Here is a 15475-nt window from a genome sequence, read left to right on the forward strand (position 1 = left end):
CAGATGTTCCAAAGCTGACTTGATTTGCGTGGAAACACAAAGAAGATAAGCAAAGGTGTGGACGTGCGTTGTTTCTGGGTAAATCAGATGCACATGTGACAACACCTTTGATTTTAAATTAAATCAAATCATTTATAGGCTTTGAGCAAAGTGACATTGCACGTTATGAAAGGGCAATGCTGTTAGAAACTCTCTGCCAGTGAGTTTCCTGGGGCTGAAGGAGGCAGGGTTTTGCCTGTCAGAGCGATGCTGTAGCCTCACCAACCAAACCACAAGAGCGATACATGCTTACTCTCCTCGTGGCTGTCAAGACTAACGTTTAAATTTCATATTGTAGGGACAACAAATGTATTATTCTAAGTGCCTGGATGTCAGAGGAATATCAACTACTTCACAGATAGAATACAAATATCCTCCTCACTTTAAATCTGAGTAAATAATCTTAAACACTTTCTAAATCCTATTATATGGACAAACTTTGCATGTAAAGGTTGAGCTGGTTAGGCAGAGCAGTGTAAGTAAATACACCCTTCTCCCATAAGTACACAGTATTGAATGGAGAAAAGGGCTTTCTGCTCTATTCCCTCAATCCCTCAATCAAAGACCTTTTAAAAGAAAAGGCAGACTTAAAATAATAACCCCGGTTCTATGATAAGGGACTTCTGTATTTGAACTTCATTGAATGATAGAGTTAGAAAGCCTCCTGGGGATGCACATCACGCCACCCCCCCCCCACCACCACCTTCATTCCTACAGTGCACGAGAGCTGCTGATCTGAATTCTGATGATAACCTATTTTGCACCCATTTTCAAAGTCTCATTTAAAATCTTGACCAATAACCAGTGACCTTTACGAGGGAGGCAGCAGGGCCAAACAAAGAGCAGACTCAGGGCTTTGATTCTTTAGACTCATTTTCCTTGTCTACAAAAGGGGAATCGGTGCAGGGATTTTGTGAGAATTGGAAATGATCAAAGTTGTGCCACAGTTGTGATGCACAGCCGTGCTGAGGGAGTTATTATGATTATCATGGTCATTCTATAAGCAAACGGTTCTTGTAAAGAATCCCCTCACCATGACCTTGCTGGTAATAACAGACATGCAGTTTCTTCATCTCTTATCAATCTCAAGCCATTTTAGGAAAGTGCTTTGGTATTGGCATATGTTTATATATTTGGATTAAAATGGTAAACCTCACTCAGTTTTCACTTAAGGATGGACCTAATATGATTTAATATCAGATAATTGTTGCCATTCTGCAGAGGCACTGCACAGCTGGGGCTCCGAGGGCACAGAATCCACAGAGCACCATCAGTTAGAGAACTAAGTGGTAGGACAGCAGACCCCGTGTGAGAGGACAAAGATGGCTGAGATACTCTTCAAAGAAAGGGAGTTTCCTGACCCACCTGGGACAGACACTTTACCCTAACTGATTCCAATCCATAAAGAACCTGGTAAACAGCGCCTAGATTGCTTCCAGAGAACAGAGAATTCATGGTGGGGAGATGAAGAAGCCTTCCCTGAGATTTCAGGAAGAAGTATTTCTTGTAGCCCACCAAAGAAGAAATTCATTTTCTACATGCTGACATCCTCTCACTTGGCCTCTGCTTCTAAGGCATCTATTGCTTTCCCATTTGCCATGGGTCTTAAGTTCGATACTTTGTTCCCAATAAGCATTCCAGAAGAAACAGTAGTGGGGTACACTCTCACTAGCGTCTGTGAATGATTCTTCCCTGGGCCACTGATTTGCAACGCTCTTTCTCCCTGCTCTCCTGCAATCCTAGATGAGACACCATGGGAGCTTCGCCATCAAGTCAAGGAATTTCTAAGAAATGCTAATAAGCCAATAGGGCCAAAGGATCCATATGTGGCTTGTTCAAAGCAGATTTTCCAATGCCTACAAGTGCCTGACATTTTAATAGCATTCCAAAAGGTTTAATAACTGTTGACAAAATAATCCCAATGTCTTTCTGACTGAACATGGACAGATAAAAATAAAATAAAACTTAAAGCCATTTTTGAATAGCGTGTCATAATGTTGAAATTTCAACAAAATATCCATTAGCCTTGATGTTGGTTAACCGCAATTTTCCAGAAAGTCATGAGGAATGGCTCCCTTACATTACTCTGGTGTTTATTGACCTCAATGGCACGTTTGATCTCAGGTGGCTCCCTCATATGGGCGTAATCTGAGAATCCTTTGGTAGCATCATGTTTCTGCTTGTAGGCAATCTTTAAAAAAAAACACAGAGAATAAACCATTACTCTCCTTTAGAGATGTATTAAATTCTTACCTGTTAAATTTCAGTGTTTGCTAGGATTTTATATTTTTCAGTGCCTCAACTGATGATCAAATTAGCCTGAGCCTCTATAACAAGACAATATGCACAACACTTTCATTTTAGTGCTTCAGTTAGATTCCTAATTCTAAATCTTTGTCTTATTTCAACAGTCCTTGCCCATAGGCTGAAATCCCAATGCTCAGAGTCGTCGAGTTTAAATCTCAGCTGCAGTTCTGAGAAACCTCCCACACCCAAGAGCTCTTACGGTTATAAATGTCCAAGGTTTAAATCTTGGGCAAGCAAGTGAAAAAGTAGGGGAAATGATCAAATATTTAAATTTGATCATTTTAAATTGTTCATTTTTAAATTAATTGTTATGATTGTATACAGGTACAGCTATAATATTTAAATGCCTTAAACTTTGGGAGAAAAGATAGCTTGGGCAAAAACCTCAGATATGTCAAGCTCCATCCTCTGTTAGAGCAAGAGTGATCACACCAACACCATCCATTCCCACCAAGTTAAGTCTGTCCTGCACTCGGATGGAGAGAAGGCCAAAGGATGACTGCTCAGGAAGTGGGTGCAGCCAAACTCTACCGGAGAGTTCCAAATGAAAGGAGATCCAGAAGACAGCAAACAAATTAACCCCGTGCTCTCAGTCCATGCCATTACCCTATTTACTCTCTTCACAATTTTTAATTACTTTCTTTGTCCAATTATTTCTTTCTGTCCGCCCTTACTAGAACTGAACTGTCTGGCTCACTGAGGGCACAGAGCCCCAAATAGTGCCTGGCACCAGGTGAGCAGTAATAAATCTTTGCTCAGGTGAATAAATATATAAATGAATAACTGAATGAATGAGAATAAAACACAGATAAATTATTTCAAAATTAATTTTCAATAGATGTCAAAGGTGTAATAATAAAATGATAGTAAATGGAGTTACAATTACTTGGCCCAAGAGAATAAAGTCACCTTAAAAAAGAAAGATTGGAACAGTGTTTACCAAGAACAAAACAAGATCTAATTTTCAATGGAAAAGACTACAGTTAAACTTAGGGAAAAACTTTTTACCAATATGATCTCCTAGAGAGCTCTAACTGTATTGTACATATCTTTCAATGTCCTGTGCCTAACGCAGTGAATGGTAAAGAGCGGAAATGCAATAAATGTTTAGTGAATGGGTAAATAAATTAGTTTATTAAACATTCTCATGAACTTAAATCCCTTATAGGCTTTAATAAACAGAATTAACCACCCATTTGACTTAGATAATATACTGAATGCTTATCTAAATGATTAAAGTAATTATAAAACAAATTTTTTTAAATTAAAAAACAAAATCATCAAATATAAATAACTGCAAAAACAAAAAGCCATCAAATACAACCATCTGTGTTTAACCCTTGTCTGCTTTCTCTATTGAGTTTTTCTTGAAAACCAAAAAAGGAGAACTCAATCCGGGGTATCGCAGTCTCTAAATTTTGAAAGCCGTGATAGAAAGCTCCTCCTTCGGTGAAACCTAAAGCTATCTGCCCATAGCTACATACGCCTGGCCATGCAAGCCGAGCCTAGTTCACAGGGCAGCACTTTAGCACAGGAATGCAGCCGTCAGGGACTGCCCTTCTTGCCAACTGTCTGTGTGGGCTGAAGCTCTGGACCACTATACTCCCTGGGTGCGCCCCTCAGCACAAATTCCAGCTTATCCATCTCTTTCTTAAGGTGCCCACAATGTTCCAGATATGGTCTGACCTATCCTAATTAGAAGTATTCGGTTTAATTCATACTACCATTTCTCCTGTGTTATATGTGACGAATGCATCCATAATGCAAGAGGATCACACTCTTTCCTGTTGATGGCTATGTTGAGATTTCTGTCAACTAACACCCTTACGGTCTCATTCAGTCCCACCCAGCCCTGATCCCACATCCAATCCTGCATCTATGGTCAATTATTAGGGCTCACATGTGGTACCTCACATTAGCCCAGGGATAATTCATCTTGTTAGAGTCTGTCCAGTGATTTAATCCACCAGGATATCTAATTCTGATGAACATATATTTGCATTTTTCACCAATTAATTATGTTAAACAGGAAACCCATTAAGAGCCTCCTTTCAGGCTCAGAAAGTCCATTATCTCAGTTCCACTACATCCTATATATTATATCTTCGGGGGGAGGGAGGAGGAGTTTAATGGGTGGCCGAGTCTGTTAACCCAAGGAAAAAAACTTCTTTGAGATATGTTCCATCTACTTCAATAAAAAGAGAGCTAGGCTGTACCTTTCTCCTTTTTCACTGGATGCTTGGTTTATTTTTAATCTTAAACTGACTATCACACTTGTGACTTTATAAACCTAACCAGTGCAGCTGTTCATCTGGTGGGTTATCACAGAAATGGTGAGTCATCAAACACAATTTTTAAAAGCATTCTTTGTTAAAAAGACTATTTAATTTTCTACTTGCAATATTAAAATCGTTTCATTTATAGCTGCTACGAAGCAGCACTTCAGAATTAAGATTACATCAAATTGGAGGCAGCTGAACTTTATCATATTAATTTTCATCCTTAAAAATAGCTAGTAGAAGCCCTGGCTAGTTTAGCCCAGTGGATTGAGCACAGGCTGTGAACCAAAGGGTTGTTAGTTTGGTTCCCAGTCAGGGCACATTCCTAGGTTGCAGGCCAGGTCCCCAGTGCAGGGCACATGAGAGGCAACCACACACTGACATTTCTCTCCCTCCCTTCTCCTCTCTCTAAAAAATAAATAAATAAAATCTTTAAAAAAAATAGCTAATGGAAGTTATGTTAAACTAATGCATTTCCTGATACATTTGATTTCCTAGGATTTGTTTCTTGTGTGTACTTTCTCTAGATTAATACTTGTTTTCTTCACACCCTGAGAATTCAGTTTGCTGTGGTACCAGACACCTAACTAGTAGAGGGTGCTCGCGATAGTCTTATGTACTTTATGTACAAATACACTTATATAAGTAACATACAGTTATACTACATATTTGATTGCATAGTATATCTTTATACTTCATCTATACATATATAAGATGTACAAATATTTCTAACTTACACTACATTTTATAAATACTACATAGGTAAATGTACTTCTAGTTGATAACACAGATGCCTCTGGTGCTCCTTGTGGCCACTCCAGGTAAAAACACAGGCTCTCCTAAACCTGCTCAGTGCAGATGCCTGAGTAGCCTGCATGACTTCTGCAGTTAGGGGTTATTGAGGCCCTGTCAGAAACAGCTCCGGGGGACAAGGACTTCACTACTACCTACCGCAATCCATTTGTCTCCACTAGCTTTCTTTGTGATCTACGTTTATAAAGCTTTTAATGAGGAATATCTAATAAAATGACTTCCTAAAATCACCTCTCTCTCTCCCTTTCTCTCTCTCTCAGCATTAGTCATTTTCTTCATGCAATATTAACCTAGCCAACTTCACCTTATCACTATAGTCTGAATGTAAGCATCTGAGAATGTTTGCAAAATGGTTTTAAGATAATAACTTGTGCCAGTGTTCAGGAGATATTTCATTAGAGCCAGAATGCCATTAAATTTCAGATTTGGCTCATACCCTAATTTAGGTTAGCACACATCTGTTACTATTTGGACACAGTAAAAGGTAAGTTTAAGTATCACAGACATTGTCAAATAGGTTTATAACCTTGATTATATTATTACCAGGTAAGCTTTTAGGATTTCAATTTTAACAATAATAAAATGGATGTGCATCAGTCAGCCTAAAGAAACATTATAACGATTACCCAAATTTTGAAACAGATACCTTATGCAAGGTCCAGGGTTTTCCTTACCGATGAGTTCAGTGACTACTCACAACACTGGGCAGCACTGCTTCTTAAAAGCACAGACAGGGCTTTCCCAGGGCACACACTCTACTACCGGGCATCACAGACTAACAATGCAAGTGGTGGCCTATCCTGGCACAGAAATAAAAAACAGATTCCAAATATGCGACATGGATCGTTTTCCATGTCAAGGCTCCTGCTGCACATGTTCGTGCACTACAGATCCATTTATGCAGGAAAAGGAGACAAAAGGTGTGCATTTCCAAAGCAATAACAATGTCCCTAGCTGAAAAAAATGCTATCTTTCCAAGTAAATGTAAAATTTAAAGTAGATTTTTCTTTCCTGCTTTATTGCTTAACTATTGCATGTCACGTGTCAAGTGCTGTGTTATTATTTGCTTTATAAAGTAGTCCATATTATCAGCAAGTGGCTAGGTGACTGATGTGGGCAGCAAAAAAAAGAAAAAGGAGGGGGACATATTAGTCATGGTCAGCCATGCGAAACTTTAACATCATATATTTTTAGCCTCAAGTTGCACAGCTGAGATTAGCCGACTGCCAAGTTGGGTACACAGTGGACATTTAAATGTGTAATAATGAAGGACCTAAAGAGTTCTGCCAAAGATAACTATGCTCAGTATTTTTCGAGAGTAATGTGTTTTCAGACTATTTTAAAATTATCTAGGTATCTTCTACTTAAAAGTAAAAAGATTCTGGAGAAAAACATTAACTTGTTTAATCAGAAAAAAAAAGGATAGAAATAGTAAAAAAAAAAAAAAAAAAAAACACCAAACAGGCAGTAGAATGCGTGGTTAAGAAACCAGACTCCAGAACCAGACAGTCCATGTCCATGAGCTGGCTCAGCCACTGATTGGCTGTGTGACCTAGGGCAACTGACTTAACCTCTCTGTGCTTCAGTTTCCACATCTCCAAAATGGGGCTCTCTCACACAGTGCTTCTGAGGATTAAATGATATAAATATCTGTGAAATGTATAGAACGGCACCAATATATAATAAATACATCTATGTGTTTACTATTATTTTTAACCTAAAATGTAGCAAGAAGAATATAAATTATGTAAAAACATCTCCTTGGAAAGAAACCCAACAAATTGAATTCATTTTGCAAGCATCTACAGAACATTTCTTGTTTACCAGGAAATGTGCTAGGCACAGAATGAGAGCAGGGAAGGAGACAGATGAGGTTCTGCTCTCATGCCGCTTAGGGAACCAAGTAACAGATTGATTTTTAAAAAAATCAGATTGTGCTATGAAGAAAACAAAACAATAAGTGAGAATGAGGGGAAATATTCTACATATTTTTTAAAGATTTATTCATCTATCTTTAGAGAGGAAGGGATGGAGAGAAGGAGAGAAATATCAGTGTATGGTTGCCTCTCCTGTGTCCCCTGCTGGGAACTGGCCTGCAACCCAGGCATGTGCCCTGACTGGGAATCAAACCTCGATTCTTTGGTTTGAAGGCCTGTGCTCAATCCACTGAGCTACTACACCAGCCAGGGTGGAACTATTCTATATTAAAATCCTATTTTAAGAATTACAAAAAATTAAATGTATTCAGCACTCCTTATGTGTTGATGAACTATAGCAGGAAAATCACTCCTACGCTCCTGTGGATTCAAAATGAGTTTGCATGAGGACATTTCTTAAGTTCGTCTGTAAATTTCAATCACCAGAATGGTCCCTTCCACCTGATGGAGGCCCCTTTTGAAAGCCTGAGGTATTCTAAATGAAAAACACAACAAAACTTTCATGTTGTATTCAGTAAGTAATACTCAAGATAAACAACTTTTTTAAATGCTGAATAATTTATAGTAGGTTATATATTTAATCACACAATTAGGCAACACTTTAGGAAAACCACACCTCACTCTGAAGCTGTGTCACTTCTCTTGCGAAGACACTATCAATTGTGGCTGGCATCTGTTTATACAGAGAATTGGAAAGGTCTGCCTTAATAGTGCCTTTGTATTTTGCCTGGGGAGGGGAAAGGAAAATAAATAAATAAATGTTCCTCCACTGTGAATACTGAAAGAGAATAAAACCAAACTTCCTTTAGAAATAGAATTAATTAAAAAATCTGAAGAGCATTTTAATCTTTGATACTAGACCTGATGAACATATTTTGGAGAAAGATAAACCCAGTTTTATCATGAGAAGGCTTTAAGTGAGACACAGAAGAAAAAAAAGACTATTTTCCTATTTAAACCCATGTACATTTCTAAAAGTAAATCTACCTGTGTGTATTAATGGTTCCATATAAACATATGGATCGGCAAAGAAAAATCTGAGAGCAATGAGACATTTGAGTCGTTTCAAAAAACACGAGCTGTTAGGAGGCACTGTCTAACCTGGTGCACAGGACAGAGCGCCTTTATTGGTCTTGTCAGCCTCCTCCCACCACGATGAGGGAGGAGGTGTGTTTCTGCTCTTTCTGTGCCTTCACACCTCCAGTCGGCACTGTTCGTAAGTGACCTCCATCACGACTCTTACAGAAAAACACTCATTCACCAGCTCCTCTTGGGAAGATTAGGTTCAAAGTAATGCAACAGATTGCCTACTCCCATGTTTTCATTCTGCAGTTAACTCCTTCAGGGAAATGAATACATTGATAATTAAGGACCTCAAGAATTTCTCTGCACAAGAGAAATAACAGCTAACTCAAAGAAATAAAGCCACATTTTGCCACATTCCGTCGAAAAGGTCCCTGATATGACTCCCACTCAGTACTAGATTTGAGTATTGAATTATTGAGCATGTCTCCTGTTTAAACTTTGTGTTTCTACAATTCTTTGGATTTGGATAGTTAATTTTAAAAACTTACCCAATTTTTCTCATACTATTTTCATGTTAGCAAAAATAATCCTAAGACTATCATGTTGATCTTTTTCCAACATTTGAAACGGTAGAGGTCAGCCATTTTATTCATGCTCTTACCAAGTTCATCTCTTCTAAGTGATCCTTTCACAGACTTCAGAAATGCCTCATCACCAAAATCACTGTTAACTGCTCTTTTCAATGCAACATATATGGTGGTCATAAATGCTCTCAGAAAGACACTACATGGTTTTTCAGCTGGAAAATACATGTAGCACACTTCTCATTCTGTGGTCTTATAACTGGATCTCTACTGAGCCAATTCTACTCAAAACCAGTTTTAACTAATTTAAAATTAATTAACCAAAAGTGCCATATTTTATTTAATCAGCTGGTAAATTTTACTTATTTTTAAAATTATATTAAAAATGTATAACTAGTCAGTCTGTTAGGAAATAAAATATGAAATATCTAAGACTATTCTGACAATACTTTTTACTTATCGAATAAAAATATCTTATCAAGAGTAATTCTATATAAATAAGAAAGGTCTGGAGTTAAAACACAGGCATATATAATAAAGCATATCAACCACAGACAGTAAAATATGTCAATTTACATGAGTTAATTGATAGTGCATAGAATTACAAAATTATATACATATTTCCAACTCAGTGGTGCTTTTGAAAATATTATTCTTCAACTTCAATACACAGATTTTTATCTATATATAAAAAGAATATGTGAGCCATTTTGCAAGTTTTTGATAACTTACCTCAGAAATAAAAGCACCGATATTTTTTACATGGTTTAACATAGGAGTGTCTGTCACAAATGTACACTTGTCCTTAGATTTTTTATACTCTTCTTTATAATGGATCTAAAAGAGAGAACAATTCACACAAGAAGAGGAAGAAGGAAAACAATTTCAATGATCTATTGCTGAACAGAAGAACTAACTTGAGAAAACCCATTTTCTGAAGTAAATACTCAAATGTGGACTGATACGCAAAACAAGCTAAATCACATAAACTGATATCCAGCACAGAACAGCAAAAATGATGAGGCATAATAAAGAAAGCCTCTGTTTTAGATAAATGAGGATGTGGTTACTATCAAGAATCATGTGTGTTAGCCCCAGGAATACGAAGTTCTGTTGCCAAGTTTGTTACTTTTAAGCACTAACCTTAACAGTTAAGCCTATGGTCAAACAGAAATTTAGGGGCCGACCTCTACCTATAAAGCAAGGAATCATCAGGATAGATGTAACCATTTAAGAAGTAGAGGCAGAAATTAAACAAATGAAGATTACTGTTACATTAGCACTATTACCTAGACCTAATAGATTAGAAAAAGGGGCTTAAAATTAAGGCCACCATGGGCTTCCGTTACTAATTCCACCAAAATCAAACGTACTCAATTTATGAGCGCCCACAGGCATCCCATCCTCCTCCCTCAACAAGAGTAGAGCCTGCCCAGAAAGTTCATACACGGTGGTTGTGATTTCAGAATGACCCTCATCTGCTGTGAGTAAGCAGATGAGCAAGGAGAAGATCAGAGAGGCCCTGCTGAGCATGCTCACTTCTCCCCTTGAACTCACTAATAAAATGAGTCACTCCTTCCACTGTGGGGAGAGAGGCCAGATTGTTATTTCGGAGAAAGATCTGGCATGGACACAGGAGCCGAAAAAAAGTTAGGAATTATGGAGAAGAACCTAAAATGTATTCCCACTGTCACACTAATTGTCACCCTAATCTGAAAAGTGGGGAGCCAAAATTTATGACTAGTGGAGAGGACAAAGATATTTGCTAAAAGTTGTATCACCCTCTAAAAAAGTCACGTTTATCTACCCGAGGCTGCAAATACCTAGGCTGAAAAAGGGTTCTTTGGTCTAATTATAACCTAAAAGTAAAGTTTAATTCTATGTAGTACCTGGTTGTTAAAAGGACGTGACTAACACTGATTTACACACCACATTACATCGGGATTTCACCATATGCAAAGCTGATCTGAAGGGCATTATCTGACCATAAGCAGATTTGAACACTAAGTAACATTATTTCAAAATAGCATATTGCACCACTCTGACTCTTAGATATTATATGCCTGCCACTTTAAACATTTGCTTTATTCATGAAATCAACATTAGAACATATTTATCTTATCTGTGCAGTAAATTACTTTTTTTCTTCTCAGAGATTAGCCATAATTTTAGGCCTCTGCAAATCGCCCTCCTCAGTCACTAGTAATTAAACCGTTAAAGGCAGTAAGATAAATAGTAGGCTATTTTGATCATAAAGGGGGGGGAAGTATCCCGATTATATAATAAGTGTGAGAGAAAATAACCTGTCATTAGGCTTAAGTCTGCCTCATTATTTTTATCTTTTGCCACCATCTTTTCCCTTTCACACTCACATTCCTCACTGCCTGGCATGTGCTGGGCCACAGGCCTCCTGATAAGCTCTGACCTGAGCAGAATGTTCAGGAAGGCAGCAGGGATAAGGGTGAAGTACTTACTTCCTTCGATATGCAGGCAAAAGGTTCATTCTTAAGTGTGGTCTCCATTCCTTTGTTTGGTCTTTATTTAAGATACACACACACTTCTAACTTCTAATGAATTATACAATATGAATGGCAATAGCACATTATCTTACATTTTAATACAAAAAAAAATGTCACCTGGTAGTACCCTTCCTATACCAGAAGAAGACAGATAAAAGGAAACCAATGGCTGGCACAAAATCTTCAGTAAAATGAGAATTGCTCAGTGGACAACCATTTCCTAATACAACGGTGTATATATTCCTAAAACAATTATGGCTCTATCTCTTAGATGGACTGCCTATCCAACCCCTCTTTTTCTTAATAAAAGAACCCCAATGTATTTATTAGAGTGGCCAGACCCCTCCCCCAGCCCCAGAGGACAAATTGCTCTAAACCAGGCATGGTTTGCTCATGCCCCTTGGTGAGCGATTGGCCTAGGGTGGCCAGGTGCCCAGCTCTGGTCACAAGACATTGCGGAAGCTTCCCAGAAGTGTTCTGGCATTACTGGTGTACAGGGAGAGACTTGCTGGCATTGACCTTTGACACTTTGCCCTTCCACCTTTTTCCTTCCCAGTCAAAGGGTACAGCAGCAATGATGTCATTATAAGGGAGTAAGCCACCATACTAATTTTGACAGAGCAAAGGAAAAGGAATTTGAGAAACCAATAGCATCAAATATGCCAAGACTGGACACCCTACCTGCAGGCTTCATGTGCGGGGGTGAAAAAAACCTATTTGTTAAACCTGTGTGCCATGGTGCTCCTGCTCCTTGCAGCTCTCTGCACGCACAACCACTACATCATGCCAGTTATGTTCGGACTGAGAAAAAACGGGCAAAGTTGATGACTTGATGATCATTAACATGACCTTTCTGCTTATTTACTTTCTGCTTTGACCTCACTTGTTAATCCCACCATGTCTCAACTGCCACGAGATGGCGCTTCCTTTTACCCAGCCTAGTTTCTTTCTTGGTAGGAGATTAGCAAACGGCTGGAAGTGGATGACAGATGTAGAAATGTGTGAGCACCCTTCCTTTCACAAGCACTCTTAACCAAAAGTACCTTGGAAAGTCTTTTCACAAGTGGAGCCACACTGCTAAATACAGTAAACCCTGGAAGAAAGAACTGGGTTCACTGCACCTGTTAACCGGGCGCTCACAGCCCAGGTTGCCCCCGGCCCAGACTATCCAACACATTCAGAGCTTCCTCCAGAGAGGCAACGACAGATCTAACGCTTTCCGCACTGTAAGGATTTACCCATAATACACAGTGCTCTTTACCCTGGGAAATGTTCTTTCTGCTGCACTGCACATGAACACCCTAAAAAGGTTCGAAGTCACCGAGTCAGAGGTGTCCTGCAGATGTGGCCAAACTTGCCCTGCAGAGACTTTATGCCTAATTTACAAGAAACATACAAACAATCATCTTTAACCTAATATTTTTATGGTTATTAAACAACCATAAAGTGACAAATGGTCACTAGATCTATGATTCTAACTGCTAAATACAGTCAATAGGTTTGATTTATTCAAGGGATTGACTAGAGAGTTGACCAACAAGATAGAATAGCAGAGAGGGATCATCTGTGGGAAATAAACAGCATGACTTAGTTAACAGAAAAATAACAGAGGTGGCCTCAGAGGACCAGGCACTGTGTTCAGGACTGGGAAGCGAGTTATATAGAGGGAGACACCACCAATGGGCATGGCAAGGACAAAGCAGAAACTTGGCGGGGCAAAGAAAACTGGAAAATGCCTCATTCTGATCCCCAAAGTGAAGCCACCTGATCTGAAAAATGTAGAATTCTAAAGAGTCCAGGCCTGCCAGGACTTCTCTCTAGACCAATCTTGCTGAACATTTTAATGAACTATCTGGCAGTGACATGATACAGCAAGGTCTGCAGGTCTGCTGCTGACCCCAAGCCCTCAGGGAGAGTGAAGAGTCAAACTGAAAGAGCTAAATGGCAGGCAACTACAGATGACATCCATCCATGGCAAGGTGAAAACCATTCAAACTACCATTAAAACTTGATGAGCTCTACATAATCAGCTGTAAGTCACAGATTAGCACTGAAAATATCTGAGAAAGATGTCTATAGAGCTTGGTCTAATAGTTCTTCGCAGGCCCCCAGCCCAAGAAACTCTAACTACCGTCACAGAGGGTGCATGGAGCAAAAGGAAACATCATCCCACCCTACTCATGACCACGGGCCATGCATATCCACACTGCTGTGCACAGCTCTGGTTATCACACCCCAATTAAGACACATGAGAGTTAGAAGAGGTCCAAAGAGGAATGGTTGGAATGATGATGGAGGCAATGTAGAAAGGCTGCTCCTTGAAGAGAAATCCACGAAGCTACTCTTTTCACCTAAAAAAAAATGAAGCAGAGTGACAAGTGGCTATCATCCAGACTCTGGACTTAACCAGACCTAACCCTGAATTTTGTCCTCACCCCTGTCTAGCAGGTGACCTTCAGCAAAATAGTCTTGGGTTGCACCACCTCCGAGCTGAGGCTCACAGAACCAGTGTCACAGAGTATGATGAGGTGTGAGGAAGGCTTGGCACACAGCAAGAGGAAGGACATCGTGGGGGCCAAGGCTTGGGAATCAGACAGATCATGGTTTAAATCCCAGGCCTGTGGCTCACTAGCTGTGTGATTCAATCCACAAGATGTAGGACTCTAGCAAGGAAGCAAACAATACACCCACCTCTCTTGGTGATGCAGGCTGCAGACAGACTGCCTTCAGACAGACAAAAAGCCTCAGATAAACACATGGATATCCCTTACAGATATGAGGAATTAGAAAACAAAATTAAGGGACTTAAAGGTTTGTCTTTAAATTGAAGTTTGAGACCAGGGAAAAGACAGGCATGCTAAATTAAATGTGGACACAAACAGACAGGCACTGTCAGGGGCAGAATCTCCAGAGACCTGCCTGGAACGCCACTGAACTCAGGGCAGCAAGTCATCCTTATTTGTATTTGTTTTAGCCCTGTGATTGGTGCAACCTCGCATATACATTTTAGACAAGCATTTAGTTGGGCAAACAATGTAACAAAGATAACGTCAAATTTAAGTTCATATGTTCTATATGAAAATGTTGGTAGAGTTACTATCACTAATATTAGTGTAAAATTAATAACATAAAGGTATGATAACCTGCATGGACATCTACAGTGACAGAAGACACAGCGTCGTGGCTAAGACAGAGTGCTTTGTGTTTAAGCCCTATTCCCCACCACTTAACTGTGTGACCTTGGAAAGCTACTTAGCCTCTCTGAGCCTGTTTCTCGCCTCTAAAATGTGAAAAACAATAGAACCTAGCTCATAAGCTTCATTCAATGAGTAGCGCACAGTATTCAATGAATCTTAACTATTGTTAATATTATTGTTATTACTGTGGTCATTTCAATATTATTATTACAGTTTACAATGAACTTTCAAATACAGTAGCTCATAACTATCATTAAATAATAGCACAAAGAAATAATTTAAAATTTAAAATTTAATTATATCACATGTCAAATATATGGAAAGGGGTATGATTCCCACCATCCTCTGGCTCTTTCTGACAAGTCCCTTTCACAAACAGTTCTCTGACAACTTTTAACGAGAGCATCTCAATTCCCATCCCTAATGAGCAATGCTTTTCTTTGTGCATCTGAAGTTTTAGTTACTTACTGTAAAAACATATGAGCTAATCCTACAATTCTAGGATTCCCTTTAAATATAATATAAACCAATCCCAATTAATGAAAAAAGTCACAACAAAAATTCTCCTTTTCATTCCTATCATCATCAACATCATCCAGTCCAAAGTTCTTAACATGCAGCTCAATCATCCATTAATTCTAAGTTGGCGGTAGGTGTTATGGGCACATGGGTACTACATGCATTTACTCTGGTTTGGAAAACTACTGTACTCATCAGAGTCCTCAAAAGGTCCCCAAAATGTTTTTTTAAATTATTCACTCATAGAGATCCTCC

General features: G+C 38.9%; 1 protein-coding gene across 8 annotated transcripts in view; it reads right to left on the bottom strand.

The window, feature by feature from the left end:
* The window catches only part of NEBL (nebulette), a 347697-nt gene that overhangs the window by 91837 nt on the left and 240385 nt on the right, over positions 1 to 15475 (bottom strand). For 6 of the 8 annotated variants that reach the window (XM_053673463.1, XM_053673461.1, XM_053673460.1 and 3 more), the window contains exons 3-5: positions 9718 to 9822; positions 7992 to 8102; positions 2120 to 2230 (exon numbers count right to left, since the gene is read on the bottom strand). The exons of the other annotated variants lie outside the window; for them this stretch is intronic. In XM_053673463.1, coding sequence (XP_053529438.1) covers positions 2120 to 2230; positions 7992 to 8102; positions 9718 to 9822 — 327 coding nt within the window. The remainder of the gene's footprint in view (positions 1 to 2119; positions 2231 to 7991; positions 8103 to 9717; positions 9823 to 15475) is intronic. 8 annotated transcript variants of the gene reach the window in all.

Source organism: Artibeus jamaicensis, unplaced genomic scaffold, assembly GCF_021234435.1.
Source record: "Artibeus jamaicensis isolate MK-2021 breed Jamaican fruit bat unplaced genomic scaffold, CSHL_Jam_final contig_867, whole genome shotgun sequence".
In the NCBI taxonomy this organism is placed as follows: Eukaryota; Metazoa; Chordata; class Mammalia; order Chiroptera; family Phyllostomidae; genus Artibeus; species Artibeus jamaicensis.